Raw genomic sequence first — 27,494 nt, 5'->3', positions numbered from 1 at the left:
GTAGCTCTTTCCCACTGACCTCAGCTGGCCCCACCCCCAGGGCTGTGGGTTCGGGTACCGCTATACACGGCTGCCACACCTGCTGAAAACCAAGCCAGAGGATGCCAATTTGCCCAGCCTCCAGAGTAAGTATCCAGGTTGGGCATATTCTGCCTGGGAGCCTCCTGAGCAAAAAAGCTTGGATTGCCCATTGCTCTTGGATTCTTTCAGACTCTTCTGCTCCTACCAGCCCCTCTTTTGGACTTGTATTGGCTCCAAACTCCATTTGTCCCTTGGGGCTTACATTTTTCCTGCTTCTTCCCAGCTTAAGGATGCTCTGGGACTACTCCCCCTCACTCCACAGTTCCATTTGTACCCTTTGGGCCTGTTGCTTTGCAAGTGTCACAGTGAAAAGGTGCCATTTTTACCCAGGCTGCTGGAGTAGACACTCTGTCCCTTGCCCTCTATGCCAGCTCCTTGACCTCCAGGCTTGTCACAGCACTGTGTGCTTCTGCTCCTTCTTTGGTATCTGCTGGTGCCAGACAAAGGGCTTAGTTTAGGCCTTGCATCCATGAGGCAAGATATGCATAGGCTGGAGATTGGCCAGAGCCCCAAGGGATGATCATGGGGCTTCCTGGAGTAAGAGGCGTTTGGTTGGGAGCAGAGCCAATGTGTGGTCTCTCTCCTGTGTCCTGCAGTCTCTTGAGCTAGAGGACCTTCATTAGACCTGGCCCAAGGCCTTAGTCTGACCAGCTTATACCCACTGTTCTCACCATGCCTATCTCCCATTGCAGCCTGTGCTTTGGTCTGAGAAATGACCTCTGAGAGGCTGAATGCCTTAGGCAAAGTCACACAGCAAGTCCTTGCCAAATATCTCAGACCTGCCTCTAAGGCAGAACTGAGCTGCAAGTGGAGAATAGCAAGGGGGCCAGATCTGTTCTGTGGCTGAAGGAACTATTGATTTGCATCTAGAGGAGTGGTGAGATATGCTGAGACAGCTGCAGCTGAGAGCTCTAGTTACCACTGTCTGTCAGCCCAGACTTGGCACCCACCACCTCAGACACATGTCAAGGAGAGGCCAAGGGCAGCAGAGGAAAGTAGAGGACAGCAGGGCCCAGAGTAGATTCTTGGAGAATCTGGCCTCAATGCTAGTGGGGAAAAGTCTAAGTTGCTCTGTGTCTGGCCCTGTCTGATGGGCATGTGACTCAGAACTTGCTGGGGTCAGGCTGCAGCTGTATAATTGCCCTAGGCCTAGGGTGGATGATGTGGTATGGGGCTGGACACACCTGCAGCTTTTGGTTTGCCCCAGAGAGGGAGGGGACAGTTGAGCTCTAATCCTCAGGTAGTTCTGTACCCTGACCTGCATGTTTCCCAGGAGCCATCTTTCTGTTCTTATACCAGTGGGTGAGGACAAAGGCAAACAGGCAGGAATACTGTCCTGAAGTCCTTGATAATGTGCCTTCCCATCCGCTTGCAGAACCCTGCCCCTCTACCCTGCTGCAGCAGCACATGGCAGACCTGCTGCGGCAGGGTTCTGATGTGGCACCCAGCTTCCTCAACAGCGTCCTCAACCAACTCAACTGGGCTTTCTCTGAGTTCATTGGCATGATCCAGGAGGTAGGCCATGGTGGGGCCCTGTGGGCCAGGGTGGTAAAGGGACCAAGGTGTGGACCTGGCTTGTAGCCAGGCCTCTGACTGCTGCTTGCCTACCTGTTGGCTGCACAGATTCAGCAGGCTGCTGAACGCCTGGAACGAAACTTTGTGGACAGCAGACAGCTCAAGGTATGTGCCACCTGCTTTGACCTCTCAGTCAGCCTGCTGCGTGTCTTGGAAATGACCATCACACTGGTGCCTGAGATATTCCTTGACTGGGCCCGGCCTACCTCTGAGATGCTGCTGCGGCGTCTTGCACAGGTGTGTCCATCTAGGGCAAGGAGGGTAGGATCCTGGGGATACCCCACTGGTGAGCTTGTCCATGTACCAACAGGCTCCTGCCCCCACAGCTGCTGAATCAGGTGCTGAACCGTGTGACAGCTGAGAGGAACTTGTTTGACCGTGTGGTCACCCTACGACTACCTGGTAAGAACCTAGATGCCCTGCACCCCTGTACAATAGGCCTTGAGTCCTCTGCCAGGAGCATGATGCCCGATTCTCTATTCTGCACCATGACAGCCAGGCTCAGCACCCCGAACCCAGCTTGGCCCTTCTGTAGAGTGGACAGAGAGAAGGGTTGATAGCATCAGTCAGGCCTGGAGCCTCTGCCACAGAAGCATGAGGGAGGTTCATTTTCTTCCTTCCCTCCCCTTAGGCCTAGAAAGTGTGGACCACTACCCTATCCTTGTGGCAGTGACAGGCATCCTGGTACAGCTCCTGGTGCGTGGTCAAGCCTCAGAGTAAGTGTTGGAGACTATGGGCTCCCATGGGAGCTGGGCAGGACCTCCCTGTACCCCAGTTTCCTTATCTTATAAATGGGCCTCACTATCAGGTTTTAAGGTAGAGGGAAGGTGGTGAGATGTAAACTGCTTAAGTAGGTGACAGTGGCAGCTGCTCTGGGTTGAAGAATCAAGGACCCAAGCAGGACAAAGTGCCCTGGCTTGTGGCCATTCCTCAGGTAGCAGTGGGGGTATAGGGCAGACCATCCTTTGATGGCCAGGGCAACACTGCTAGATCAAGAGCCAAGCACATTACAATGCTGCCTGTCAGTGAAGGCCTCAATGAGCATGGATTACCTTTATTACAAAATTCCATTAACAGCAGGGTCCAAGACAGCCATGGGGACTCGTAGCTCAGCCCCCACACCTGAGGGGCTCCCAGAACCCCTTCCCTGCCTCTCTGCAGTGGGAGTGGTGAGGTGCACATGAAGCCAGGGCACCGCCTCAAACCATTAGGCTGAGAACAGTGCCAGCCTTTAAAAGGCTCCTGCCCTCAGGGACATCAAGTTCCATCTGGGCCCTCTCAGCTTGGCCTTGCTTGCCAGGCTTTTTACTGCTGTGCCGTGAGGCCATGGAATGAACTTTGCCTTGAAATGACTGATGGAGAAAGCAGGGCCACTGTGGCTGGGGCTCAGGCCAGGTCCCTAGGGGTTCTCCTTCCTAATGCCTGCCCACCAGACTGTGCTTGCAGTTGTGAAGCTTTCAGAAGGTTGGCTGCTGGTAGTTGGGGGAGTGCTGTGTCATCAGAGGGAGGATGTTTCTTCCTTTCTCCAGGAACACGGGCTGGAGTTGAGCTCTCCATCATTTCCCCTGTGAGACCCCTGCCCCAGGTATGGGAAGGGGAAGGTGGTGTGCTTTGACTGTTCTGTATCACTCCTTCATATCTGCTTCAGCCACTGAAGGGGTTCCTAGGGCTCTAATGTAAGAGCTTTTCCAGATGGACTTGGTCCCCCATCCTTAAGGGACATTGGGACAGTAGGAGGTCCCAGGAAAGGAAGACACTAGCAGGTTCTGCTGGGGTCTGGGGCCTTGGGGACCCATGCTAGGCAGAGCAGGAGGAAATTAAGAGACTCTGATTCTTCTATCTATGAATAGGGCCATTGTGGTTCAGGTAAGAACCACAAAGGAAGCTGGCGGACCAGGTACAATGCTTCCCACTAACACCTGGCAGTTCTCAGTATGGTAGCAGGGAACAGAGCAAGCAGCAGGAGGGTCATGGCCTGAGTGGAGGGCACTGGGCAGCCTAGGTCATCATGAGACCTTCTGAGCCTGTGGAGCTAGCAGATTCAGAGCCAGCCATGAACCGTAGGCCCATGGTATTGCTCAGATCGAAGTCCTCAGCTACAGCCAGCTGCACACGCCCGTTGAGTCCTCTCCTGCCAGGCTCCAGGAAGACCACATGCTTGTGGACACTGGTCTTGCGGCTGGGTGCATCTGGTGGCGTGGCACTGAGCACTGAGGATTGTGCACTCAGCTCCTGGAGTGAACTGGGTGCCCGGGGCCAGCGGCGACTTCGACAGGCTTGGTGACAGCAGCGGAAGCAACCGTGGCAGGGTGGTGCAAACAAGTATAGCAGCACCAGTACCAGGCCCACTGCGCAGCCCAGTAGTGTGGTGAAGCCTGTGTTGAAAGCCTCAGGCTCCAGGCGTGGGAAGTGCACACTCACATTGTACTCAAGTGTCTGGTTGTGGTGCAGGTGGGGCCCAGTGGCCAGGCACACGAAGACACCAGCATGCTGCTCCTGCACTTTGCCTATAGCTAAGCTGCCATCCGCCAGCACTGCAATGCTGCCATCTCGGGATCCTGGTGCTACAAGCAGTTCGTGCTTAGGTGAAACCCAGGCAATGTGCACAGCTGGGGCGCTGGTGTTGCAGTAAAGCCTCAGGGACCGACCCACCTGTGCATGCAGCTGCTCTTCAGGCTGCTCTAGGCTGGTAGCTGGGGCAGCTGAGCAGTTCTCAAAGACACGGCTGTGCTCAAAGAAGCGCACGCGGGATGTGGGTACCTTAAAGGCCAGGCACGTGTACTCACGCGCAAAGTCTCGCACCGCACTTAGGCCCCGCTGGTGCCAGCGCTGCAGCAGGTGGTAGAGTCGGCAGTTGCAGGGCAACGGGTTATTATGCAAGTAGAGGCCATTCTTGAGGAAGACTGGCAGTGCGGCCAGCTCAGGGACAGAGACACGTCCCAGCCGGTTGGAGGAGAGGTCCAGGGTACGCAGGTGGATCGCACCCAGACCGTGCAAGTGGTTGAAAGAGAAGGTCATGAGTTCGTTGCAGCCCAGATAGAGGCGGCTGAGTGCACTCAGGCTGTGGAAGGCATGCTCATCCAAGTGTGCTAGGCGGTTATTGAACAGAAACAGCATCTCCAGTGCCTCAAGTCCATCAAGGTCGTGGGGGCCAAGTGCCCGCAATGCATTAGATGATAGGTCAAGGAGTTTTAGGCCGCTGGCATTATTGAAGACTCCGTGACCCAACGCATCCAGTTCATTGTGGCCTAGGCGCAGGGCGCGCAGCCGGGAGAGGGGTGCCAGCCAACCGGGGCGCAGGCGCTGGAGTGCGTTGTGGCTCAGGTCGAGTTCAGCAGCAGCTGCAGGTAACGTGGCTGGCACGTCCTGCAACCCCAGGCCTGCGCAGATCAGCAGATCAGCAGCACAGACACATTTGCTGGGGCAGTTGTGGGGCACAGCGGGCAGAAAGCCCTCAGGGTCTCGGGTGCCTAACGTGGCGACCGGCAGCATGCACAGCAGGGCACCCAGCAGCCCTAGCCAGGCCATGACGGCGACCATCAAGAATGAGAGCAGCCTTGTGCGGGTCACAGATCCAGGACTCACCCACTCTTGTTCTGGCCCAACAAGCGTGGTGCCGGATGGTCCACGGCCGAGGAGGCACAATGCTGGCTTTACTCAGCTCAGATGGACGTTGCAGTCAGCTCTGTCTCCCCTTGCTTTCTCCCAGCACTTTCCTGGTCGACTTCTAAATAGTCGCTTACAGAAGCCGGCCCAGGGGGCGGGGCATCGGGCTTCTATTGGCTCCCGCTGCAAGGGGCGGGGAAATCACATCCCCTGCCGCTTAAGAACCCCTATGGCCACCAGGGGGGTATGAATTCACTTCCAATACCCAGCCTTCCCTTAGCCAACAAACCAGAAGAGTAAAAGGGGCAGCCAGGGGAGAATGGTAAACTGCTCCTAATGTTCTTTATTTGAAGGATTATTGTATCATGGGGCAGGTGGACTTTAGGTGTTTTATGGTAGCCCACAAAACTGGTACCTGGGCTGCATGTGATTTCACTGAGACCCCCCCAGGACTTAGAAGGTTGCGGCTGGGAGGTGGAAATAAAGGTATTAATGCAATTAGGTTTGGACAGTCACACAACCCCAGGAGTCCCCCAGTGTTCTGATTACACTATATACCCTTCCCTACCTAGGACAGAGAGAGCCACATCAGTGCTTTTGGCTGACCCCTGCTTCCAGCTCCGATCCATATGCTATCTTCTGGGGCAGCCAGAGCCCCCAGCACCTGGCACTGTCCTGCCTGCCCCAGACCGGAAGCGCTTCTCCCTGCAGAGCTGTAAGTGGGCCAGGGGTGGTTAAGGGAAAAAAGATCTGGGACTGTCTGAAGTCAGGACCTCCAAGAACAGCAAATCCCCAGCCTGGGATTATTCAAAAGGCACCAGATTCTAGGCTACATCTGGCCTGACACACCTACCACTATCCCAGATACTGATTATATCAATGCTGAGGAGCTGGCACAAGTGGAGCAGATGCTGACACATCTGACCTTTGCATCTGCCCAGGCAGCAGCTGCATCCCTGGTGAGTGGGACCACAGCACATCCCATGCTACTTGAATACATGTGTGCACACCAATATAGGCATAGCATATCCAACTACCCTTCACTTCCCTCCCTGCAGCCCACCAGTGAGGAAGATCTCTGCCCAATCTGTTATGCCCACCCCATCTCTGCTGTGTTCCAGCCCTGTGGACACAAGTCCTGCAAGTAAGTGGGGCCCCATGGGCTTTGGGAAGGGGCAGTAGGAACATCCAAGACAGTCTTTATCCCCTCCCCGTTGTAGAGCCTGCATCAACCAGCACCTGATGAACAACAAGGATTGCTTCTTCTGCAAAGCCACCATCGTGTCTGTAGAGGACTGGGACAAGGCAGCTAATACAAGCACCACCTCCTCAGCTGCCTAGGCCTGCCAAACCTCCACCTGCAAACCCAGACCCAGGCAGAGACCTATTTATGAGCTTCCCTTGCCCTGTTCCCTATCACCCCCACCACATCCAACCTCTTTGTCTGTGTGTAGCCCCATTGGTAGGAGCCTGGCCGTGGCCCTAATAATGTCTGGGTTTGACTTTCAATCAGGGCCACAGTAAACATTAAATTATTATTCCATACAGCCCTGGCCTGGCCCTTTTTAAGGGAGTGGGGTTTGTGGGGTGTGGCCCAGCAGGGATTCTGCTACTTTATGTCCAAGTGAGAAGGCAGGTGTTCAGCAGCTTCATCCTCATCCAATCCTCCCCAGACAAATAGCACCAAGTCCAGGGCCTTTTGTGTCAAGCCAGTGCTCCTCTTGCTGATGGGAAAATACGGGTTCAGCCAGCCCCAGGCATCCCCTCACATAATGATACGAGGCTCTGGCACTGATTCATCAATAGACTTGTGGGGCAGCACACTGGCTCCGTTGAGGTAGAGCTCGTCGTTAACTATAACATCCTCGCCCAGCACAGTTACGTTCTCCATACGCACCTGGGTGAGGGGGAATAAGACCTTGTCAGTGAGGCAGATGCATTTTCTGGCCCTCTCCCCATCTGGCCCAGCTCATTGGCTTACCCACTGGCCCACATGGCAGCGCCAGCCCACGATGCATGACTCAAGCCAGGAATGGGAACGTATGTGGGCATCCCGCAGCACTGTGCACCGCCGGATGCACACACCATCCTCCACCACCACACCAGGACCCAGGCTCACATTGGGACCAATGCTGCAGTTCTGGCCAATACGGGCACTTGGATCCTGAGAGCAATGGGGAAAATACAGTTGGGCCATTTGTCCCCTAGGGACTGAAGGGATTAATGATGGGCTGGACAAAGGCCTCACCACAAGAACATTGCCCACAATGCCAGGGCCTGAGCATAATCGCTCAGGTTGCTTCTGCCTCAGTGACTGAAGGAAGAGACACATGCCAGTGAGGAAATCCTTGGGCTGACCGATATCCATCCAGAAGCCTGTAGGGAGGGATGCATCAGGGGCTCAGCCCAGCCACAGACCACCCCCACCCATGACCTCTCTGCCTCACCCTGCAGCTCCATGGCATATAGCTGCCCCTCCTTGGCCATAATGGGGAAGACCTCCTTTTCAATGGACGTAGGCTGCAGCTGTGGGAGTGGGCAGCTTGTGAGCAGGGTCATGGTAGTAATGGCCTGTCCCACCCTAGCCCACCCAGCAGCTGTCTTCTACACACCTGGATGCGTTGCAGCACTGCAGGGCTCAGGATGTACATGCCTGCGTTGATCTTATTGGACACAAATACCTGTGGCTTCTCCACAAACCGGTGAATGCGGCCCGTGTCAGCCTCACATACCACCACACCGTACTTAGAAGGCTCCTCCACCTTGGTCACCTGAATACAGGGGGACTTAGGCCTAGTCCAGTGTTCCTAAACCTTTACACATATGCTGTCCCAAGTTTCAGGGATTCTGTCCCAAATACTTAGAAGATACTGCTTAGCTGTTCTCTTATAAGGAGAAAGATCAAAGGGTGGGGGGGCAAGGGAAGCTGGGCTGGGATGTTGCAGGGAATGTCAAAGGAGAAGGAAGACCTGGTCTCTTACCAGGATGGAGCCCTCCTGACCATGGTGCTGATGGAACTGCACCATGGCTTGGAAGGGGAAATCACAGATCACGTCGCTGTTGAGGACGAAGAAAGGGTCTGCAGTCTCAGAGAGCAGGTCACGGGCCAATGCCAGGGGCCCAGCTGGGGGAAGGGAGCAGATCACGGCCTTGCTGGGGATCTGAATCCCTGAATTCAGGCTCAGCAGGTACCACCCTCTTCTGGATGCAAACCCTCCCCAAGGAACCTTCTTGTATCCACTGACCTGTCCCCAAAGGCTCCTCTTCATGAGACATGGAGATTCGGATTCCCAGCTGGAAAGGAGAAGTCACCTCGTTAGGTTCTCCCTCCGGAGCAGGAAGGTGGACCAACGGAACCGGCTAAGAGTCCGTGCCTCACCCTCTGCTCCTGAGTCTTCATTTCTTTCTCCAGCACCTGCGACATGTAGCTCACAGCCAGGATCACGTGATCCACGCCTGCCTGTCGGACAGGATAAAGCCAGCGAACAGGCGGGCTCAGCCGGTAGGTACGGGCACCCCTGACCTTCAGTCGCTAGACGTCCCTCCGCCCAGGACAGACCCCGGGCCTTACCGCAGCAAGGGCCTCCACTTGATGCAGCAGGATGGGCTTATTGCAGAAGTCTACCAGCGGCTTCGGGGTACTCAGCGTTAGTGGCCTCAGCCGAGTTCCATAGCCGCCTACCAAGATCAGTGCCTTCATCTCGCCTGTGGGCGACGGGAGTCAATCCTAGGCTCCAAGGTGCCTGCACCCCGCCTGGCCAACACTGGCCACGAACTACACCCGCTATGTCCTGCCCCACGCCCTTCACCAGTCAGACTGACCAACTCTGGTTTCAATTTGTTCGCCTGGCCTAACCTGACGCCGGCACCCGGCCGCAAGAACACAAGTTACCTAGCGGGCGGTGGACGGCTGGCAGAGTACTCGGACCGCACTAGGCACGTGACCCCAGCGGGCCAATCAGCTGCTGTCTACGTGGCACGGCCGCCAGCGTCGGAGCGCTGGGCGCGGCACTACCAAAGACGTAGCCAATGAGAGCCTGAGTGCGCCAGGCTGCTATGGGGACCCGAAAGAGACTCGCGGGTCACCTGTCTATTGGCGGAACCGAATGCGGAACTGGCGCCAAGGGCGAGGCCTCACTCCCTACGGGAGCTAGATTGGCTGCAGGGTAGACGCTTGTGGCCACGTTTTGCTGTCCAGGGCCCCGCCCCCTGCGCTCCGACCCTGGGAGAAGGGGACTGAAGGAGCAGATCACGCGGCCGGAGGTCGTTGGGGGTGCTGGGCTGGGTGGATTCACCCTGGAGCTGCTAAGTTTTCAGAAAGATACGGACAAGCTACAATTTCTAGCGGCTTTATTTTGACATATACGACCTCAGACACAAGCGGGGTGGGCAGCGCTGGGTGTACAGAAAGGGGCGGGCTCGGCCCGGGCACCCCTCCCTTACACGCAAGGTCCAAGGAAATGCAACTGCGCGAGTCGTGGCCGGAGTCACCTGTAGTATCCAGGCGCAGGCCTCGGGTGGCGTGGACAGGTTTAGCTTCCAGGAAAAAGAAGAGCGGAGAGTGATTCCCAGAATGCGAAGTCTTACATGTCCCCGAGGAGCAAAGGAACCACGTCCTTCCCGGGGGTCGCCATTTTCTTCATTAAAATATTTTTTAAATCGGCACAAACATAACCAAATTGTACAGCCGTAAAGTTAAAAGCAGTCTGCATCTAGGGAACGTGCACATGGCCAGGTGAGCGCGTGAGTAGCAGCTACTAAACTAACCCAGGCCTCTGGCCCTTGGTGGGAATCCCCACACCCATTGCACAGACCCAGAAAAGAGAGGGTGGGGTTCCTGGCAAGTTGCTACATTGGTCCCCTTCCTTTTTAAGCACCACCAGTCCCTTTCCACCCCAACCCTGGAGGCGGGGTCTGGCGTTGGCCCAGCCCAGCGAAAATAACAGAGAAGGGTGACCTGAGCACCCCAACCCATGATCCCCAGTTGCACTTTGGTCCTGATTTGGGGATGGGAAGGCAGGGCCTGGCAGCATTAGGACTCTCTAGCCTGGGCCAGGCAGAAGGAGCAGTGGCAGAAAATGTGCATGCACAAGCTTGCCACCACCCATCAAAGAATGATTGGGTTTCCAGGTACCAAAAGTGCTGATAAGAAAGGCCCTGCCCTGGGGGAGAAGCAGCAAATTCTAGCCCTTCCACTATTTCTAGTGCCAGGAAAACACAATAAATGAGTACAGCCTCCTGTGCTGAGTAGTACCAGAACAGGGTGGCATCTCGTCCCCAGGCAGTGGCCCCAAATCCTTCTTCTTATCCTCCCCACTGCCAGGGAATATCAGCTACACTGACAATGACCTTTCCCTCTGGCTGAAACCACAGAATGGTACAGGAGAGAAGGTGGTTATTACCAGAGACAGGCAAATTTGTGCCTCCCAGCCCCAAGGAATGGGAACCTGCCCACCACTGGCACCAGGGTTGGAGGGCTTAGAGAGAGAGGATCCATCAAGGACCCCATTTTAGAGACTACATCTCTAAAGGCCAGGAATCAGGTCATCAGTTACCAAGGCTTCTCACAAACACAGGCCAGCAGGCTTACCTTTAATGCCCAAATAGGGACATGTCAAAAGAGACTGACAGTGGCCCTAAGCTTATAGGAAAGGGTGCTAACCTTGGCAATGACTGAGTGTGGTGCCTGTCACCTGCTGGCCACCTTGTGTTAGAGGCAGCAAAACTACATGCCGTTAAAAGGTGGCAGCAAGAATGATTAAAACTATGTGAAAGGGCTACCCCTTGAGTGTTGAGGGCCACACTCCAGGCCCATAGGAAGGGTGCCAGGCCAGCAGGGAAATAACCCTAATTCATTCTGGAACCAGGTTTAAAAAAAAAAAAAAAGCACCTGCTGAGGAAGGGCAAAGGGGCAAAAGCTCACCTCAGAAATGAAAGAGAGACTATTTTGCTGAGGAAAGTATGAGGGAAATCAATATACTAACAAACAAGGCAACACCCCAAAGGAAGGCTCCCCACAGTATAGGGGCTGGCAGGTGGACAAATGGACAAACTGATGGACCCCAGGATTATTCAGACAAAGCTCTCAATAGCATAATCTGGGCACCTGTATGCACCCAGGGCCCAATGTCTCTAAGAGCAGACAAGCTTAAAATTCTCCCTCACAATGGGCTGCCTCCTTGAGCTTTGCCTGGGGAAGTGAGAGACCCTGAGCAGACCACAGCCCTTGAGTCCTGGGAGGAGCAGCCCATCCAGGGGCAGCACAGCTGCCCAAGCTAGAAGAGGAAAACTCCCACCCACAGTACAAGAACTGCAAATACTGTATGGTCCAGGGCCCCTACAGGCCCCATGGCCTACCAGAACACACTCTTCTCAGCAAACAGAGTGGTGCCCTTCAGTGAGACAGAAGGGGTTGGCCTCCTCAGGCAAGGGGATCTTGTTGAGAGAAGCTGGCTGGGGTTTTGGGCAGAGGAGCAGGTTTATGTGCTAGGTCCATGGAGAAACCAGGCCTGCCTGCTGCCATAAACTGGCTTCAGCTCAGCTTCATGAATGTAGCCCCATGCCAAAATCAGACCCAAGAAACATGGGTCCAGCTGTGTGCAGTCAGATTTCTGATGACAAGGGCATCTGTTCAAGAGCTGGCTGACACCCACAGCACAAAACTGAAAAGCTCCCAAGAGATAGGGACCAATCCCCTCTTATATTGGGGGAACAAAGGATGAGTGGGCATGGAGGAGCCCTGTACCAGTCCAGGGCTTCATTACACAATCAGCAGGACCCTGCAGACACAGACCCTAAAGACCTAGGTAAGAGAAACCAAAGTCCAAGGGCATCTTGTCTCTGCTGCCAAGCCCACCAGGGGCACCTCTTCCTTCCTAAGTCAACCTGGACACAGCAGTCACAGCCACAGAGCTACGGAGCCTGGCCAAGAGGACGCATGTTCTGCCCTCCTTCACTTTATATATATGGATTCCAGGCTACAGCTAAAAACATTTCTTTTAGTTTACACCAAAGAGAAATATAACCCTTTAAAAGCAAGTCTGTGTGTCCTCACGGCAAGTTCAGAGCAATGGTCCCTGCCTGCGGGTGGAGAGGAAGGGGTCTCGGGGGGCCCATAATTGGGCCTACTGGTTCTCGTCCCGCATCTGTTCCATGATGCTGATGAGATTCTCCAGGCCAAACACATAGCCTCTGTCTGGCCCATCATGCACAGTGGGGTCATCCCGGAAGCCTTTGAATGTGCTATGTGCAAAGTCAATCATGCGGACATCCACCTTAGGTGGAGAGGAGTGGCCTGCCTCGGAGGTGGTGCTGCTGGGGCTGGTACTGGGGCTACAGGGTGGTACCACTTCAGGGAGCCCCATGTCCAGGTGCTTAAGACGCAGCTCAGATCGGCACTCCTTGCCATCATAGATGACAAGCAGAGAACTGGAGTAGAAGCGGTAGGAGGCCTGCCGCTCCAGCACAGCTTTGAGGCCCCGCAGTTTGCTCAGAATAGGCTCAAAGAGGTCACGTCGCAGGTCCAGGCCATTGTGCAGGTACTGGTAGAGAGCATTGCGGAAGCCTTCAATGGAGAGCCCACGGCCATAGTACTTGTTCCTGCAGAGGTAATGCCCTGTGTCCAGCTGGTACACCTGAAACCCCAGGAGACAGACAGGGTGAACACCAGGTAAGTCTGATGAACTTGTGGTACCCCGGGCAAGCACCATCTGGAAAGCACTCTATAACCAACCTGCACTTTATTGCTCTTCCAACTGGAAGGAGGCAGGCCACATTCTCTCTAGGTTTTGCCATCATAAGAGCTATGAAAGGCAATTACTGGGCCTATGGTCATCACCTTTAGAGCCCTCCTCCAAGCTGCTCTGGGCCCCCACTAGACTTTAACTAGGAACATACTGCTTAGTTGAACATACTGCTATTAGACAAGGGTCTTACTTGCCCCACTGTGGAGGGAGCAGACTCTCACAGCAGCACTGAACCTGGAACCCAAATCCAGGTCAATAGTTGGGACAGGAGGTCTCAGGGAAGGGGATAAATGTCTCCTGGGAGGACATTTGGTACTGTCCTCTGTACTGTCCTCTAGGTATGGGCACAACCTAGAATATGCAAGTACAGCACTGAGGCTCTCACAAGTGGTGACTCACCTGCATGCCACAGACCCTAACCCCCAGTGTAGCAGATGTGCTCTGCTCGCACTTCCTCATCTGCCGGGCCGCCTTCTCAGCTGATGCATCATCCCCATGCTGCCGGGTGCCCATCTTCAAGTCCAGAACACAGGGATACTTGAAGTGATGTACCACGTTCTCAAGCAGGAGAAATTCTGGTCCAAGGTCAAGAATGACAACCACACTCACCGTCTGGTCCATCCAGGACAGCACAAGAAAGGTTTTTTATAAAAAAGAGCATTCTGGTCTAATGCAAAATGTGTTCACCTCACAAACTCTCAGATGTGGGTTTCACACCTCTCAAATGTGGGTTTTACACCTCTAGCTTGTAACTATTATTTTTCAGTCTTGGGAATTGACTTAGGGGTGCCCTACTATGGAGTTACATCCTTATTTATTTATTTATTGAGACAAGGGTATAACGTGTTGAAGTTGACCTTGAATTTGTGATCCTCCTACCTCAGTCTTCCAAATAGTTGGGATTACAAGTGTGTGTCACTGTGCCCAGCTTATTTCTTTTTGCGAGTGTGTAGAGGGATTGAACTCAGGGGCACTCGAGCACTGAGCCACATCCCCAGTCCTATTTTTTGGGTCTCATGAGTTGTTCAGTGCCTCACTTTTTGCTGAGGCTGGATTTGAATTTGAGATCCTCCTGTCTCAGCCTCCTGAGCCGCTGGGATTACAGGTGTGCACCACCACACCCATACCTAGCTTATTTCTTAACAACAACAAAAAAATTTTCAGGCATGGTGGCGCATGCCTGTAATCCCAGCTGCTTGAGAGGCTGAGGCAGGAGGATCACAAGTTCAAAGCCAGCCTCAGCAAAAGTGAGGTGCTAAGCAACTCAGTTAGACTCCATCTCTGAATAAAATACAAAATAGGGCTGGGGATATGGCTCAGTGGTCAGGTGCCCCTGAGTTCAACCCCCAGTACAAAAAAAAAAAAAAAAAAATTTGGTAAAATGTATTAAATAAAATTACTATTTATAACCAGTTTTTTTTTTAAGTGTATCATTTCAGTGGCATTAAGTATATTTACATTGTTGTGCATCCATCACCATTATCTACTTCCAGAAATTTCTTCATCTATTCAAAGTAAAATCCCGTCCCCTTTAAATACTAACTCCCTATTCTCTCTTCTCCTAACTCCTGGGAAACTTTTCTTCTACCTCTGTATCTAGGAATTTATCAATTCCAGTTGTCTCAAACTAGTGGAATCTTACAGTATCTATCCTTTTGTTCCTAGCTTATTTCACTTAACAAAATGTTTTCCAGGTTCATCCATGTCACAGCATTTCATCCCTTTTTGTGGTTATATAATTTTCCATTATAGGTATATACCATCCCCACTGATGTGTTGTTTTGCTTTTTACAAGCAATAAACTAAAGATATAGCAGATTTGGACACATTCCTGACACCATCAATAAACCATGTCCTACTCAAGGCAGCACCTCAGCCAGCCCTAAGAAATAAGGAAGATACATTTGTAGCATTACTATAAAAATGTGGAGATAAGATTCTATTGCCCTTTAGAATTCTAAGATAAATGCTGGATAAATTTTTCTATCTGGGGGCTGGAGATGTAGCTCCATGGTAGAGTGCTTACCAAGCATGTGCAAAGTCCTTGGTTCAATCCCCAGTACCAAAAGAAAAAGAAAAAAAAAAAAAATCTACTTTGTCATTTTTTTCACTAAATTCCAAAATAGTGAAGTACAAATTTAAACATATCTCACAATAGTCTGTTCTAGACTGCCAAGTTTTAAGTTTCAATCTTATCATGTAGATAAGAAAAGGCAGAAAAAACAACATGTTAATGAAAGTAAAAGAAGGAAGAAGAGGAGTCTAAAAACAAAGATGAGAACAAAGAGAAGCCCCTGGACAGGGGACCTCAGGAATGGTCTGGAGGGGCCCTGACATGGGCCCTACAGTCCCAGAAGACACTAGTGAAGGAGGGGTGTCAAGGATACTGTAGAGCTTTCGGTCCTTGGATTCAGAGCGCATGCGGCTCAGCTGCTGCTTGTGACAACGCAGACTCCAGGGGTTGTGGCTGATCTTCTCAGAACTCAGACCGCTATTGCCATCTAGCATCTGGAAAGGGACATCTGAGTGGCTGTGTAGTTCTACCTTCGGACTCTTTGCCTCCTGGGAACTAAAAAAAAAAACAAAAACAAAAAAACAAACAAAAAAAAACACCCAAAAAACAAAAAACACACACATACACATCACTATGGGACTCAGGCAAGTTATCTTTGAGGTCACAGGGTAGAGAAGAATTGTATCAGGCCTAACCTGCCATCCACAGACCCTGCTAACAGATGGCAGGGGGTCTCAGATATGTGTGGCAATAAAAGTGAGTAAATGATATGAGTAGTACTCTTCCTTATATCTCCCAAAAATAATTATTCACGTCAAATTATGTCATGAAGATACTATTTCATATCCACTAGGATAGGATACTATAATCAGAAGAAAAAATTTGAACAAGAGCTAATCAAGATGTGATGAAATTAAAACCCTATACATTGCAGGTACAAATGTATATGCAGCCAATGTGAAAAACAGTGGTGATTCCTCAAAAGGTTAAACATAAGTGGTGCATGCCTATAGTCCCAGTTACTAAGGAAGCTGAGGCAGGAGGATCACTTGAGCTCAGGAGTTTGAGACCAACCTGGGCATCAGAGCAAACACCATTTCAAAAAAACCCAAAAACAACAACAACAAAACACACACACACACACACACACACCCCCAAAAAATTGAACATAGGACTACATGACTAGATATATACCCAATTTTGTGCCTAGATATATACCCAAAAGAATTGAAAACATGGATTCAAACAGATACTTTATACCAATGCCCATAGAAGCATTAATCACAAAAAATTTTAAAAACATAGAAATAACTCACCAGTATCCATCAACAGATGAGCAGCTAAACAAAATTGCACATATATACAATGGAATATTATTCAGCTATAAAAAGGATTGAAATTATGATACATGCTAGATCATGGATAAACTTGAAAACATTTTGCTAACTGAAATAAGACAGACACAAAAGGACAGATATCATTTGATTCCACTTACATGAGGTAACTGCAAATTCATAAAAACACAAAGTTGAATAATAGTTTCTAAGGGTTAGGGAAGGAGGAATGAGAAGTCAGTTGCACAACACTGTGAATGTACTTAATGCCACTGAATTGTATACTCAAAAAGGTTAAAATGTTCATTTTATGACAATAAAAAATTAACAAAGTCAGGTATGGTAGTGCATGCCTAGAATGCTAGCTATTCAGGAGCTGAGGCAGGAAATTGCAAGTTTAAGGTCAGCCTGGGCAACTTAGCAAGACTCTATCTCAAAAACTAAAAGTAAAATAAAAGGGATGCAGTTACAGGTCAGTGGTAGAGCATTTACCCAGCATGCATAAGGCCCTGGGTTCAATCCCCAGTACACACACACACACACACCCCAAACAAAAACAAAAACAAAAAAAAACAAAAAACAAAAAAAGAGAGAGAAAAAGAAAGAAAACGTGATGAGGGTGCAGTTTCACACTAAGCAAACAGGGTGGACCATGGGCTGCCACTTTCATGGATGTGAATAACTGTCCTACCTTGGTCCAGAACATTTAGAAAAGCTTCCTATAATGGGATTTTAAAAAGCATATGCTGGCATTGTGCTTATGAATGATTGTCTATCTCTTCATGAGGCCTGGTAGCAGCACAGTGGTACATGCCTTTAATCCCAGTAGCTGGGAAAACTGAGGCAAGATCACAAATTCGAGCCTGTCCTGGGCAACTTAGTGAGACCCTGTCTTAAAATAAAAACTTAAAAACAAGGTTGGGTTTGTAGCTCAATAGTAGAATGCTTGTGGAGCAAGCATAGGGCCTGTGTAGGATCCCTAGTACCACCCCCCCCCCCAAAAAAAAAAGAGGAGGAGGTGGAGGAGGAAAACATCATCATAGGGAAAAAACAAACAAACAAACAAAGGAAAAACAAAAAAAGCAAGATATATTCTACTAGGAACAGGCCAGCAGGTGCCAAAGGTACCTGTGTTTCTCAGAGTAAGGTTTGTGCCTGTGGAAAGCATCAAGCCTACAGAGAATTTTATTTCTAAAATAAATCAAACCACAAAAGTATTTTGGCAAGAAGGGACACCAATTGATGAAATTATACCACAATTTTATTATGTTCCAACATAAAAATCTTTGCTTTAAGTAAATGGCAGTACTGTTTTTCACACTGACAAGCCCAGAAAAACAAACCACTGGTAAAGCAATATGGCCTGGAAATTGGAGAGCAAATCTGCAGCTTAGAACAGAAGTGGAGCACTGCAGCAATTTCAAATGCCAGTCTCCTCTTCAGAACTGCTGGCCTTTTCTCTCACTGGGCAAGGAGTTACACAGACTTAAGCTGACCAAAAGGATTACTGTATGCTGGAAATGTTGACCTTCTTCCCAGGGTCAAGAATTTGGGAAAGCTCTGCAACATTGGATAAGAGACCCTAATTCCTTTAACTGGAACTAGAGGAACCCATCTAGGCCTGACAAAACCCTCTACCTGTCAAAACCCTCATTTTCTTCTGCAGAGAGCACTGTTGAGGCCATTTACAGACACTTTTTTTTTGTGATTCCCTTTGGGAAACCACAAGGGCAACTTATTTGTCAAATAAGTCCAATCAAATTTAGTGTCTGAGCAGGGCCTCTGTGGCACCTGGCATCACCCTTAGAGATGCAGCCCTAGCTCTGGTGAGGAAACAAGTTTCACCCCTGGAGTGACTGAGTGTCCACTAATAGGCCAAAACAAAAGTATGATCACTGCAGGTAGAGCTGTCACTTTCAGAGTAGGGCCTTGTTCCTGAACATGAACATAACTTAATGTGAGTCTATATTCACTGGCTTTTTACCAGATGACTCATGAAGTAAATTCTGTACTTTAAGAGGACAAAAAGAAAGGCCACTCTGGCTGGGCGTGGTGGTGCATGCCTATAATCCCAGCGGCTTAGGAGGCTGAGACAGGAAAATCCTAAATTCAAAGCCAGCCTCAGCAACTGCGAGACGCTACGCAACTCAGTGAGCCCCCGTCTCTAAATAAAATACAAAATGGGGTTGGGGATGGGGCTCAGTGGTCGGGAATTCAATCCCCGGCACCAAAAACAAAAAGAAAAAAGAAAGCCCACTCTGGGCTGGGATCATAGCTTAGTGGTAGAGCACTTGCCTAGCATGTGTGAGGCACTGGGTTTGATTTTCAGCACCACATATAAACAAACAAAGGTCCATTGAAAACTAAATACATAATAAAAAATAAAAAATAAAAAAAAAGCAAGCCCACTCTAAAGAGCTTCTGGGAGAGAAACACCCATTGCCAGCTACAGACTTGGGGAACATTCCTTGTCATTGAGCAAATTATGTCCCAATTATCTAGTTAAGATGAAGTTCCTTAGGGAATGAAAAGAACACAGAAGTGCTTCCACAGGACAGAGTTAATCTGTCCACAGAATGTTCAACATATGGAGACAATGCTTACTTAAGAAGTGGATATGTAGCACTCTCCTTACATCACAGTTGCTGACCTGGCCAGAGAGAACCACTGACTGAGGGCGCAGGAAATGATTCATCACACACCCAGCCAGAGTCCTGTTGGGTTTCTGTGCTTCCTCACATAAATGGGAACTATTCACAGGGTAAGTGAAGAGGGCTAGAATGTCCTAGGCCCTGAACAAAGTGCTGGGAGCTAGTGTGGACAGCAAGTGTTGGTGAATTGATCTGATGTCAGGGATGAACTACTGCCACATCTAAGAAAATTCCCAACTTTTTTTCGTGTGCATGGTGCTAGGGACAGAACCAAGGGCAAGGTAAGAGCTCTACCATTGGGAAACAGTTCCAACCCCCAATTTCAACTTCTGAATCAAGTCATAGAGCACCCTACTCACTGAAACTTACTTAAATGAAATTAAATATGAAGTAATTTAATTGTACAATTTTTATTTCACTATTTTAGGAAGTTCACTTTATTTTCAGTCCATACTAATGTTATTAATTTTACTACTCAGTGTTGTTGTTTTTTTTTTTTTAGAGAGAGAGAGAGAGAATTTATTTTTATTTATTTATATGCATTGCTGAGAATTGAACCCAGTGCTTGACACATGCTAGGCAAGAGATCTACCACTGAGATACAACCCAGGTCCCATGTCTTGTTANCTCAGTGGTTTTTTAGTACTGTATTCACAAGGTTGAGGATATAACCACTACTTAATTTTCAGAATATTTTATTCACCCCAAAACCAAACTGTGTCACCTCTAACAGTCACTCTCTATTTGCCACTACCACTGTGTTTACTAACAAAAGCAAGCACTAACCTGCTCGCTCTCTATGGCTCTGCCTGTTCTAACTACTTTATATATATATATAGAATCATGTAGTATATGGTCTTTTGTGTCTGATTTATTTCACTTAATGTTTTTAAGAGTCATCTGTATAGTATGTTTTATCAGTACTCTATTCCTTTTTAAGGGCTGAATAAAATTCCAGTGTACAGATATACGTACCATGCTGTGCTTATCCATTTACCCACTGATGGACATGGGTTGTTCCCATGGTCTGGCTATCAGGAATAATGCTAAGAAAATCTATGTACAAGTTTTGTATGAATATACTATTCAATTCTCTTGGGTAAATACCTAGGAGTTAAATGACTAACTACCTTCCCCCCAACCCTGGGTACTTGGGATTAAATCCAGTCACGCTCTACCACTGAGCTACATTCCCTAACCCCCTTTTTGAGACAGGGTCTCACTAAGTTGCCCAGGTTAGCATCGAACTTAAGATCCTCCTGTCTCACTCAATCTCCTCAATCACTGGGATTACAAGCAGGTGCCATTGTGCCTGGCTTGGGTTTAACTTTTTGAAGTCTTGCCAGATTGTTTCCAAAGCAGCTACACCACTTTACTTCCCCACCAGCAATGGAGGAGGATTCTAATTTCTCTATACTCCTGTTATTACTTTCACTGTCCATCCTTTTGATTATATCCATCCTAGTGGAAGCTCACATTAATTTTTGCAAGAAATACAAGGATTTCCAAATCTTTGAGAAAAATCAAATCCCAATACAATAAATTTTAGGTTCGGGGATAGGATTACTGATATCAGATTTACAGAGGCTAGACACAAAACCATTAGGGTAATACTAGACTGCATGGCCTATCATGGGTCTCATGCTTGGACATCCTGTAAGTCAGAAAGCATTTGCAATCTCACTGTAGACCAATACTTTTCAACATTCTCTCTTATGTGTATGAGACATAGCAGAAAACCACAGAACCTATTGCCACCAGTACAGGGCATCCTTGCTTCCAAAGGGTTGAGAGAGTTTCAGTCTCTCTTAATTAGCATCTCCAGAAAGATGCATCACTGGGTTTATGTGACACACAGGGGAGGCCACACCTGCAAGGGTAACCCCAAGAATACTAATCATCCTCCTGAATTTTAGAAAATGCTTCCCCATGATGTGTCAGGTCTCTAAATATGTCCTGAGTACTTATGCCAGCAGGAAAAGATTATAACTGAAGCTTTGCCTGCCATCCTCTTACCTCTCAGAGGTCTCAAAGGAGAGGCTGGCTTTCTCCTCCTTATGGTCACTGCCACTGCCTGACCGGTGCAGGCTCCGTCGGGAGTGTTTGCGCCGAGGTTGCTCCCGTTCTGATGTGTCATCCTGATCCATGGTCTCACTTTCCACATAAGGGTAGGCCACCAAGTTGATGTAACCATCACTGTCCCCCTCAAAACAGACAGATACCACACCTGTTGAAAAAAAGGCAGCCAGTAAACAAATGTCAACAGGCTGGTTCCATGTAGCACAGATTATTAGCATCTGCATTTCCACTGCACACAGGCTTTACTTTCCCTTAACCAAATACTGACTGATAGAGGAATAGCAGCCAGCAGACATCATCTTTCCAAAAGAAGATGACTACCACCTCTACCCTGATCTGTTGTTTACTCAGATAAATCCCACTTGGTCATGTTGTATTATCATTTTAATATATTGTTGATTTGATCTGCTAAAATTTTGTTCATATGTGTAGGTTCATGAAAAATATTTTATATTTTTTATAATGGGCTTCTAGAATGAGTTTGGAAGTAGTCCCTCTTGAAAATTTCAGAAGAGCTTGCGTAGATAATATTTGGTTTTGATATTTAGCATAATTTAGCAGTGAAGACATCTGGGCCTGAATTTTTTTAATATTTCTCTTTTTTTAATATTTATTTTTTTAGTTTTAGGTGGACATAATATCTTTATTTCATTTTTATGTGGTGCTGAGAATCGAACCCAGTGCCTCACGCATGCTAGGCAAGCGCGCTACCACTTGAGCCACATCCCAGTCCTTTTTTAATGTTTCTTAAAAAAAATTTTTTTTTAGTTGTAGATGGACACAAAAATTTATTTATTTTTATGTGGTGCTAGGAGCAAACCCAGTGCCTCACATGTGCCAGGCAAATGCTCTACCACTGAGCTACAGTCCCAGTCCCCATTGTGGGAATGTTTTTAAACTCCAATTTCAATCTGTTTTATAGAGCTGCTGGGATTACAGGCATGTGCCAATGTGCCTGCTCCATAGCACAATTTACAATATCAAAAACAGTAAATTAGGGGCTAGGATTATGGTTCAGTGGTAGAGTGCTCATCTAACATGCACGAGGCACTGGGTTCGATCCTCAGTACCACATAAATGTAAAATAAAGATATTGTTGTGTCCACCTAAAACTAAAAAATAAGTATTAAAAACAAACAAATAAAAAAACCCCAGTAAATTACACAGACATAATGATATTAACTAATCTTCAAATTTTGGCAGTTTTCACACTAATTCTGTTTATGGTCTAGGATTTCACATTAATTCTCCTTAGTCTCCTTCCATCTGGAAATATTCCTCAGTCCTTAATGACCACAACACTTTTGAAGAATACTAGTGGTTTTTCTCTAAGATGTTCCTGAATTTGGTTTATCTTGTGTTTCCTCATGATTAAATTGAGGCCATTTATTCTGGGCAGCAACCTGAGTCCTCATCATTTCAGGAGGTATATGCCTTGCTTGTTGTTAACTGTCAATGAACCTTTTATTTATTTATATGCATTGCTGAGAATTGAACCCAGTGCTTGACACATGCTAGGCAAGAGATCTACCACTGAGATACAACCCAGGTCCCATGTCTTGTTACTGGTGATTTAACTTTGATCACTTAGTTAAGATGATATATGTTGGACTTTTCCACTATACAGCTTTTTTCCTGTTGTAATTTATGAGCATTTTATGTGTAGATGCTTTGAGACTCTCTAAATATCCTGTTTCTTACTATACCTTTTAGCCCAGTAATTTTAGGATCCATGATGGCTCTTGCTTGCTACAATTATTACTGTGTTGTATGCCTACTGGACATTTTGTTTTCATCATTGTTCCTATATTTATTAATTAAAAGGAATTAGAGTTCCATAAGAACAGTCCCTTCATACTCATCTATCTATCTAGCGTGGATTTATGAATATTTTGTTTAAATTCTTCTTGAGTTGGCCACTGGAACTCTTTTAAAGTTGGCTCTTTAAGTACTTTTGACATGCACTTCCATTATTTTTGAAAAATTTTTTTTTAAACTTTTTATCACAGGAATTACTTTTCCTGTCTCAACTTAGAAGCCAATCATTTTACCAAGACGCTCCGCTTCTTGTAATTGTGGAAATGGTAATTAGAAAAATCAAGATGATAGAGTTAGATATATTGATTGCTACAGACGTATCATTGCTATTAAGCCCTTTTAGCAGACAAAGCTAGGAAATACATGTATGAATACTAGCCCATCTATTTATTGCCATAGAGTTTTTGTTTTTTTGTTTGTTTGTTTTTTGTAGTGCTGGGGACTGAACCCTGTGCACGAGAAGCAAGCACTCTAACAACTAAGCTACATCCCCAGCCCCAATATAGGTGTTTTAAAACTCAACCAAGCTAAGAAAAAAGTACCAATAAGGAGCCAGGCACAGTGGCACATGCCTATAATCCCAGCAGCTCAGGAAGCTGAGGTAAGAGGATCACAGGTTTGAAGCCAGCTTGAACAATTCAGAGAGGCTATACACAACCTAGTAAGACCCTGTCTCAAAATAAAAAAGGGCTGGGATATGGCTCAGTGGTTAAGCACCTTTGGTTCAATCCCTGATACAAAAAAAGAAAAAAGAGGGCTGGAGATGTGGCTCAAGCGGTAGCACGCTCGCCTGGCATGCGTGCGGCCAGGGTTCAATCCTCAGCACCATGTACAAACAAAGATGTTGTGTCCTCCAAAAACTAAAAAATAAATATTAAAATTCTCTCTCTCCCCCTCTCTCTCTCTCTCTCACACTCTCTCTTTTAAAAAAGTAAAAAAAAGAAAAAAGAAAAAAAAACCCACCAATAATGTTCCATATCTTGGCAACAGATTTTCATTTATTAGTATATCAACCACAATCATCTAGTGTTACTGCTTGTTGTACTAAGGGGGAAGGTCAAAGATTCTGTATATTTATGCAAATAAGATTTGTCTCATTCATTTACCAAGTATATTCACTGAGCATCTACTAGATATTAGGTCTTCTCCTTACTAGTGTAAAAGACAAATTAAGGTCTATATTTTCAAAGATCTTATATGCTAATGTGAGAAACAAAGAGTAAACATGGACAAAACAATTACAGATTTTGCTAAGTGCTATGAAGAAATTAAGTGAAACCAGGTGCAGTGGCACACACTTATAATCCCAGCATCTCGGGAAGCTGAGGCAGGAGGATTGCAAGTTCAAAGCCAGCCTCAGCAACTTAGTGAGGCCCTAAGCAACTCAACAAGACCTGTCTCTAAATACAATGTAAAAAAGGGCTGGGGAGGGGCTGGAGTTGTGGCTCAGCAGTAGAGTGCTCGACTAGCACATGTGAGACCCTGGATTTGATCCTCAGCACCACTAAAAGTAAATTAATAAAAAATTGATATTGTGTCCAACTACAACAAAAAACTAAAACATACATTTTTAAAAAAAGGCGGGCTGGGGATGTGACTCAACAGTTAAGCACCCCTGGGTTCAATCCCAAGTATCCCCCCCACCAAAAAAAAAAAAAAAAGAAAGAAAGAAAATTGGAAATATTTACAGAGCAGAACACTTAATATAGGATGATCAGGGAAGAAGTATCTGGGTAGACTGAAGGATGAGGAAAAGTTGTGGACAAAGAACATTCCAAGTTAAGACCCTAAGATTAAAAAAAAAAAAAAAAAGCTTGGGGTATTCTAAAAACTTCTTTTGGCCAATTAAGAATTAAGAAACACCAGGTGTGGTAGTTAAGAAGACTTCAATCCCAGCTATTCGGGAGACTGAGGAAAGACGATAGCAAGTTCAATACCAGCCTCAACAATCAAGCAAGATCCTGTCTCAAAAAGCAAACATACAAACAAACAAAAAGGAATGGAGATATAACTCAGTGGCAGAATGACCTGGATCCAATTCCCAGTAACCCCCCACCAAAAAAATTTTAAGAAACAACCCAATTAAAAAATGATCTAAGGACTTGAATAGACATTTCTCTAAGAAGATTTATTATACAAATAGTCAACAGGCACATGAAAAACATGCTTAATTAACATCAGTCACTGGGGAAACGCAAATCATAGGCCTAATCAGAGTTCACTCATAACCACTAGGATAGCTAAGAAAAGAGAAATAAGAACAGAACAGTGCTGGCAAAGCTATAGAGAAATAGGAAACCTCATACACTGCTACTAAGAATGTAAAAAGGTATGACCACTGTGGAAAAAAAGTTTGACAATTCCTCAAAAAGAAAATTACAGGACTAGGGCTCAGTGGTAGAGCACTTGCCTGGCAGACATGAGGCCTCTGTTTCAATTCCCAACACCAGTGGGGGGAAAAGGGGATTTTATAAAAACAGAACCTAAAAAAAAAAGATTTAGCCAGGTACAGAGACATGTGCCTCTAATCCCAGCGGCTCAGAAGGCTGAGGCAGGAGGATCATAAGTTCAAAGCCAGTCTCAGCAAAAGTGAGGCTCCAAGTACCTCAGTGAGATCCTGTCTCTAAATAGGACTGGGGATGTGGCTGTGGTTGAGTGCCCCTGAGTTCAATCTCCAGTATCAAAAAAAGAAAAAAGAAAAAAATAGTTTACAATGGGCAATCATAAAAATGCATAAATATAAAAATGCATAAGGATCAGATGCTAAAATAAAGTGACTCATTCCAGTATAGTATTCACAGGTTCTTTCTACAAAATTAACTCACATTTTAAAACATTATTTCTTCCATAAAATGTTAAAGGACTCCCAAGTCCCAGAAATTTCCATAAATTCATTCCCCCAGCACAACAGAGGATCAACAGAGCCTCTTGCTAGCTGTGCAACTGCCGTAACCTGGAAAGCATCAATTTGTCCTTTTCTAGGGCCAGAGACTTTTTCTCTGTCTGCTTCTTTCCTTATCTAAAAACTTTTTTTCCCCCTTCTATTAGTGGCAGTTGAACCCTGGGGCACTTTAACACTGAGTCACTGGGATTACATGCATGTGCCACCATATCTACCTCCAAATAGGAAATCTTGAAGGCAGCACTGGGTCTTTAAGCTGACTTTTTCTCAGCTTTACCTATTAGTGAGTTCAACTGTCAAGGTCTAAAGACCTTTATGACACTTTCAGCTTCTAATTTTGCCTTGTTTAAAGTAACTTAGCTGCTTTGACACCAGAAGACGAAGATCATATCACATGGTAAACAAAACAGACAACTGAGTTTATAAGGCCACAGCTGCTACTCTCACAAAAATGGCCATTGACTGACCTTTGTATTCAGGGGTGAACTCCTTCATTTCAGGAGGGAGGGACTCATAGAAGCGCTGTTCCCGGGAGATGAGGGGCTTGCACACAGTGTGGTCGTCATAGCGCATCATGCTGCTGTGTCCTCCCACCTGGTGGATGAAGGGCTCCAGGAGGACTCCCCGGTCTCCGGCCCGACTTGCGTTCTTGCCATACTGCCCCACTTCCATGGTTTGACAAACACACATTGCGTTGGGGCCCAGTTGCACACTGAGGGCAGAGGATGCAGCACATGAGCCACAAAAGGACAGCTAGGTACAAGGTGCTGGCAAGTTGAAGGCCAATGGTTAGAGTCCACTCAGCTTATTATTCTAGCCTACAGAAAAGAAGACAGGAAAAGGGAATCAAAACATCTGCCAAAGGCTAGAGATATAGCTCAGTGACAGAGCACTTACCTAGCACATATGAGGCCTTGGGTTTGATCCCTAGCACCACCAAAGCCACAACCAAAAAAATATCTGGCAAGTCACAGTGTCCTTAGAGCAACCCGAGAGCAGAGCCTGTTTTGTTCCCTACTCTGTGTATCCCAGCATATACAACCCTGCCTAGAACATGAGGGCAGTTATAAATTTTTGTTGAATAATGCAACTTTAGTCTTCTCCATCTATCTTTCTGTGCACAGAGTCCTATCTTCTCTTCTTTCCTTAGATCCCTTCTTACTTTCTTGGATTTGATTTTACAGCTACAGTACAGCAGGAGAAGGGTCAAGGAAACAGCTATCAGGAAAGCAACTACCTCAGTTTACTTCTCACTGAAAGGTGAAGGGATTAGAAAAAGCAAATAGAAATTTATTCTGTTTAGGGGCTCTTCCTAACTCAAGAGAAGGGTTTTTGCCTAAGGAATTAGGTCATATTAGCATCCAAACTTCTCTACTAAAGGTGGCAAGGAGGAAAAGTCATTTAGTGAGTTTCTTTTCCCAGAGGAATTCAGATTTCAGATTTCTTCTACCTTAAATCTATGGCTGTCAATTTATAACCATGTCTAACACTTTTCTGTCTCACTTATACCAACCAATGGAACAGGGAAAAAAATTTTGTACCCAAATAAAAATGTCAATTCTCTCTTAAGAAAATTAAAACATTACCAGATTCCTTAATACTGAATGTATTTTCAGTATTAGGGAATGTACTAAGCAAGACTACATCTAAAAGATTAAGATAAAAAGAGAAAAATAAAGTATTTGTAGA

General features: G+C 47.1%; 4 protein-coding genes across 18 annotated transcripts in view; 1 reads left to right on the top strand and 3 right to left on the bottom strand.

Moving 5' to 3' along the window:
* Positions 1–6,809, top strand: part of Rnf123 (ring finger protein 123) — a 29,318-nt gene extending 22,509 nt beyond the window's left edge. For 7 of the 9 annotated variants that reach the window (XM_015487182.2, XM_015487181.2, XM_015487180.2 and 4 more), the window contains 8 exons: positions 41–125; positions 1,457–1,596; positions 1,705–1,893; positions 1,983–2,058; positions 2,288–2,372; positions 5,835–5,977; positions 6,127–6,406; positions 6,483–6,809. In XM_015487182.2, coding sequence (XP_015342668.1) covers positions 41–125; positions 1,457–1,596; positions 1,705–1,893; positions 1,983–2,058; positions 2,288–2,372; positions 5,835–5,977; positions 6,127–6,406; positions 6,483–6,603 — 1,119 coding nt within the window. In that variant the 3' untranslated portion in view covers positions 6,604–6,809. The remainder of the gene's footprint in view (positions 1–40; positions 126–1,456; positions 1,597–1,704; positions 1,894–1,982; positions 2,059–2,287; positions 2,373–5,834; positions 5,978–6,126; positions 6,407–6,482) is intronic. The other 2 variants (XM_015487183.2, XM_015487184.2) reach the window with 1 other exon arrangement.
* Amigo3 (adhesion molecule with Ig like domain 3) lies at positions 2,677–5,442 on the bottom strand. Its single transcript, XM_015487188.2, has one exon. It carries the CDS (start codon positions 5,194–5,196, stop codon positions 3,655–3,657), a length of 1,542 nt encoding a protein of 513 aa, XP_015342674.1. The 5' UTR covers positions 5,197–5,442; the 3' UTR covers positions 2,677–3,654.
* Gmppb (GDP-mannose pyrophosphorylase B) lies at positions 5,586–9,199 on the bottom strand. The gene is made up of 9 exons (XM_015487192.2): positions 8,834–9,199; positions 8,642–8,722; positions 8,508–8,556; positions 8,244–8,386; positions 7,875–8,033; positions 7,710–7,788; positions 7,511–7,638; positions 7,244–7,426; positions 5,586–7,159 (listed from the first exon to the last, which is right to left on the bottom strand). The coding sequence occupies exons 1-9, from the start codon at positions 8,960–8,962 to the stop codon at positions 7,028–7,030; spliced, it is 1,083 nt and encodes a 360-aa protein (XP_015342678.1). The 5' UTR covers positions 8,963–9,199; the 3' UTR covers positions 5,586–7,027.
* A 396-nt stretch (positions 9,200–9,595) lies between these two features.
* Positions 9,596–27,494, bottom strand: part of Ip6k1 (inositol hexakisphosphate kinase 1) — a 68,009-nt gene continuing 50,110 nt past the window's right edge. For 3 of the 7 annotated variants that reach the window (XM_048794667.1, XM_048794669.1, XM_048794668.1), the window contains exons 2-7: positions 26,273–26,623; positions 21,023–21,233; positions 16,338–16,361; positions 15,395–15,576; positions 13,407–13,582; positions 9,596–12,896 (exon numbers count right to left, since the gene is read on the bottom strand). In XM_048794667.1, the coding sequence (XP_048650624.1) occupies positions 12,387–12,896; positions 13,407–13,582; positions 15,395–15,576; positions 16,338–16,361; positions 21,023–21,233; positions 26,273–26,495 (1,326 nt within the window). In that variant the 5' untranslated portion in view covers positions 26,496–26,623 and the 3' untranslated portion in view covers positions 9,596–12,386. Of the gene's footprint in view, positions 12,897–13,406; positions 13,583–15,394; positions 15,577–16,337; positions 16,362–16,847; positions 16,865–21,022; positions 21,234–26,272; positions 26,624–27,494 lie in introns of those variants that run through there. The other 4 variants (XM_048794671.1, XM_048794673.1, XM_048794672.1 and 1 more) reach the window with 4 other exon arrangements.

The sequence above is a fragment of the Marmota marmota genome, unplaced genomic scaffold (assembly GCF_001458135.2).
Source record: "Marmota marmota marmota unplaced genomic scaffold, marMar, whole genome shotgun sequence".
Lineage (NCBI taxonomy): Eukaryota > Metazoa > Chordata > Mammalia > Rodentia > Sciuridae > Marmota > Marmota marmota.
The sequence above is the reverse complement of the archived record's forward strand: the minus strand, read 5'-3'. Positions and strand labels throughout refer to the sequence as shown.

Excerpts from the sequence above, each read along its gene's own strand:
- Amigo3 (XM_015487188.2), bottom strand. The coding sequence starts at position 5,196 with ATGGTCGCCGTCATGGCCTGGCTAGGGCTGCTGGGTGCCCTGCTGTGC.
- Gmppb (XM_015487192.2), bottom strand. The coding sequence starts at position 8,962 with ATGAAGGCACTGATCTTGGTAGGCGGCTATGGAACTCGGCTGAGGCCA. Across the intron at positions 7,789-7,874 it reads CAGTGCTGCAACGCATCCAG|CTGCAGCCTACGTCCATTGA; the intron begins GTGTGTAGAAGA and ends CCACTCCCACAG. Across the intron at positions 7,160-7,243 it reads GCTGCCATGTGGGCCAGTGG|GTGCGTATGGAGAACGTAAC; the intron begins GTAAGCCAATGA and ends CCCCTCACCCAG.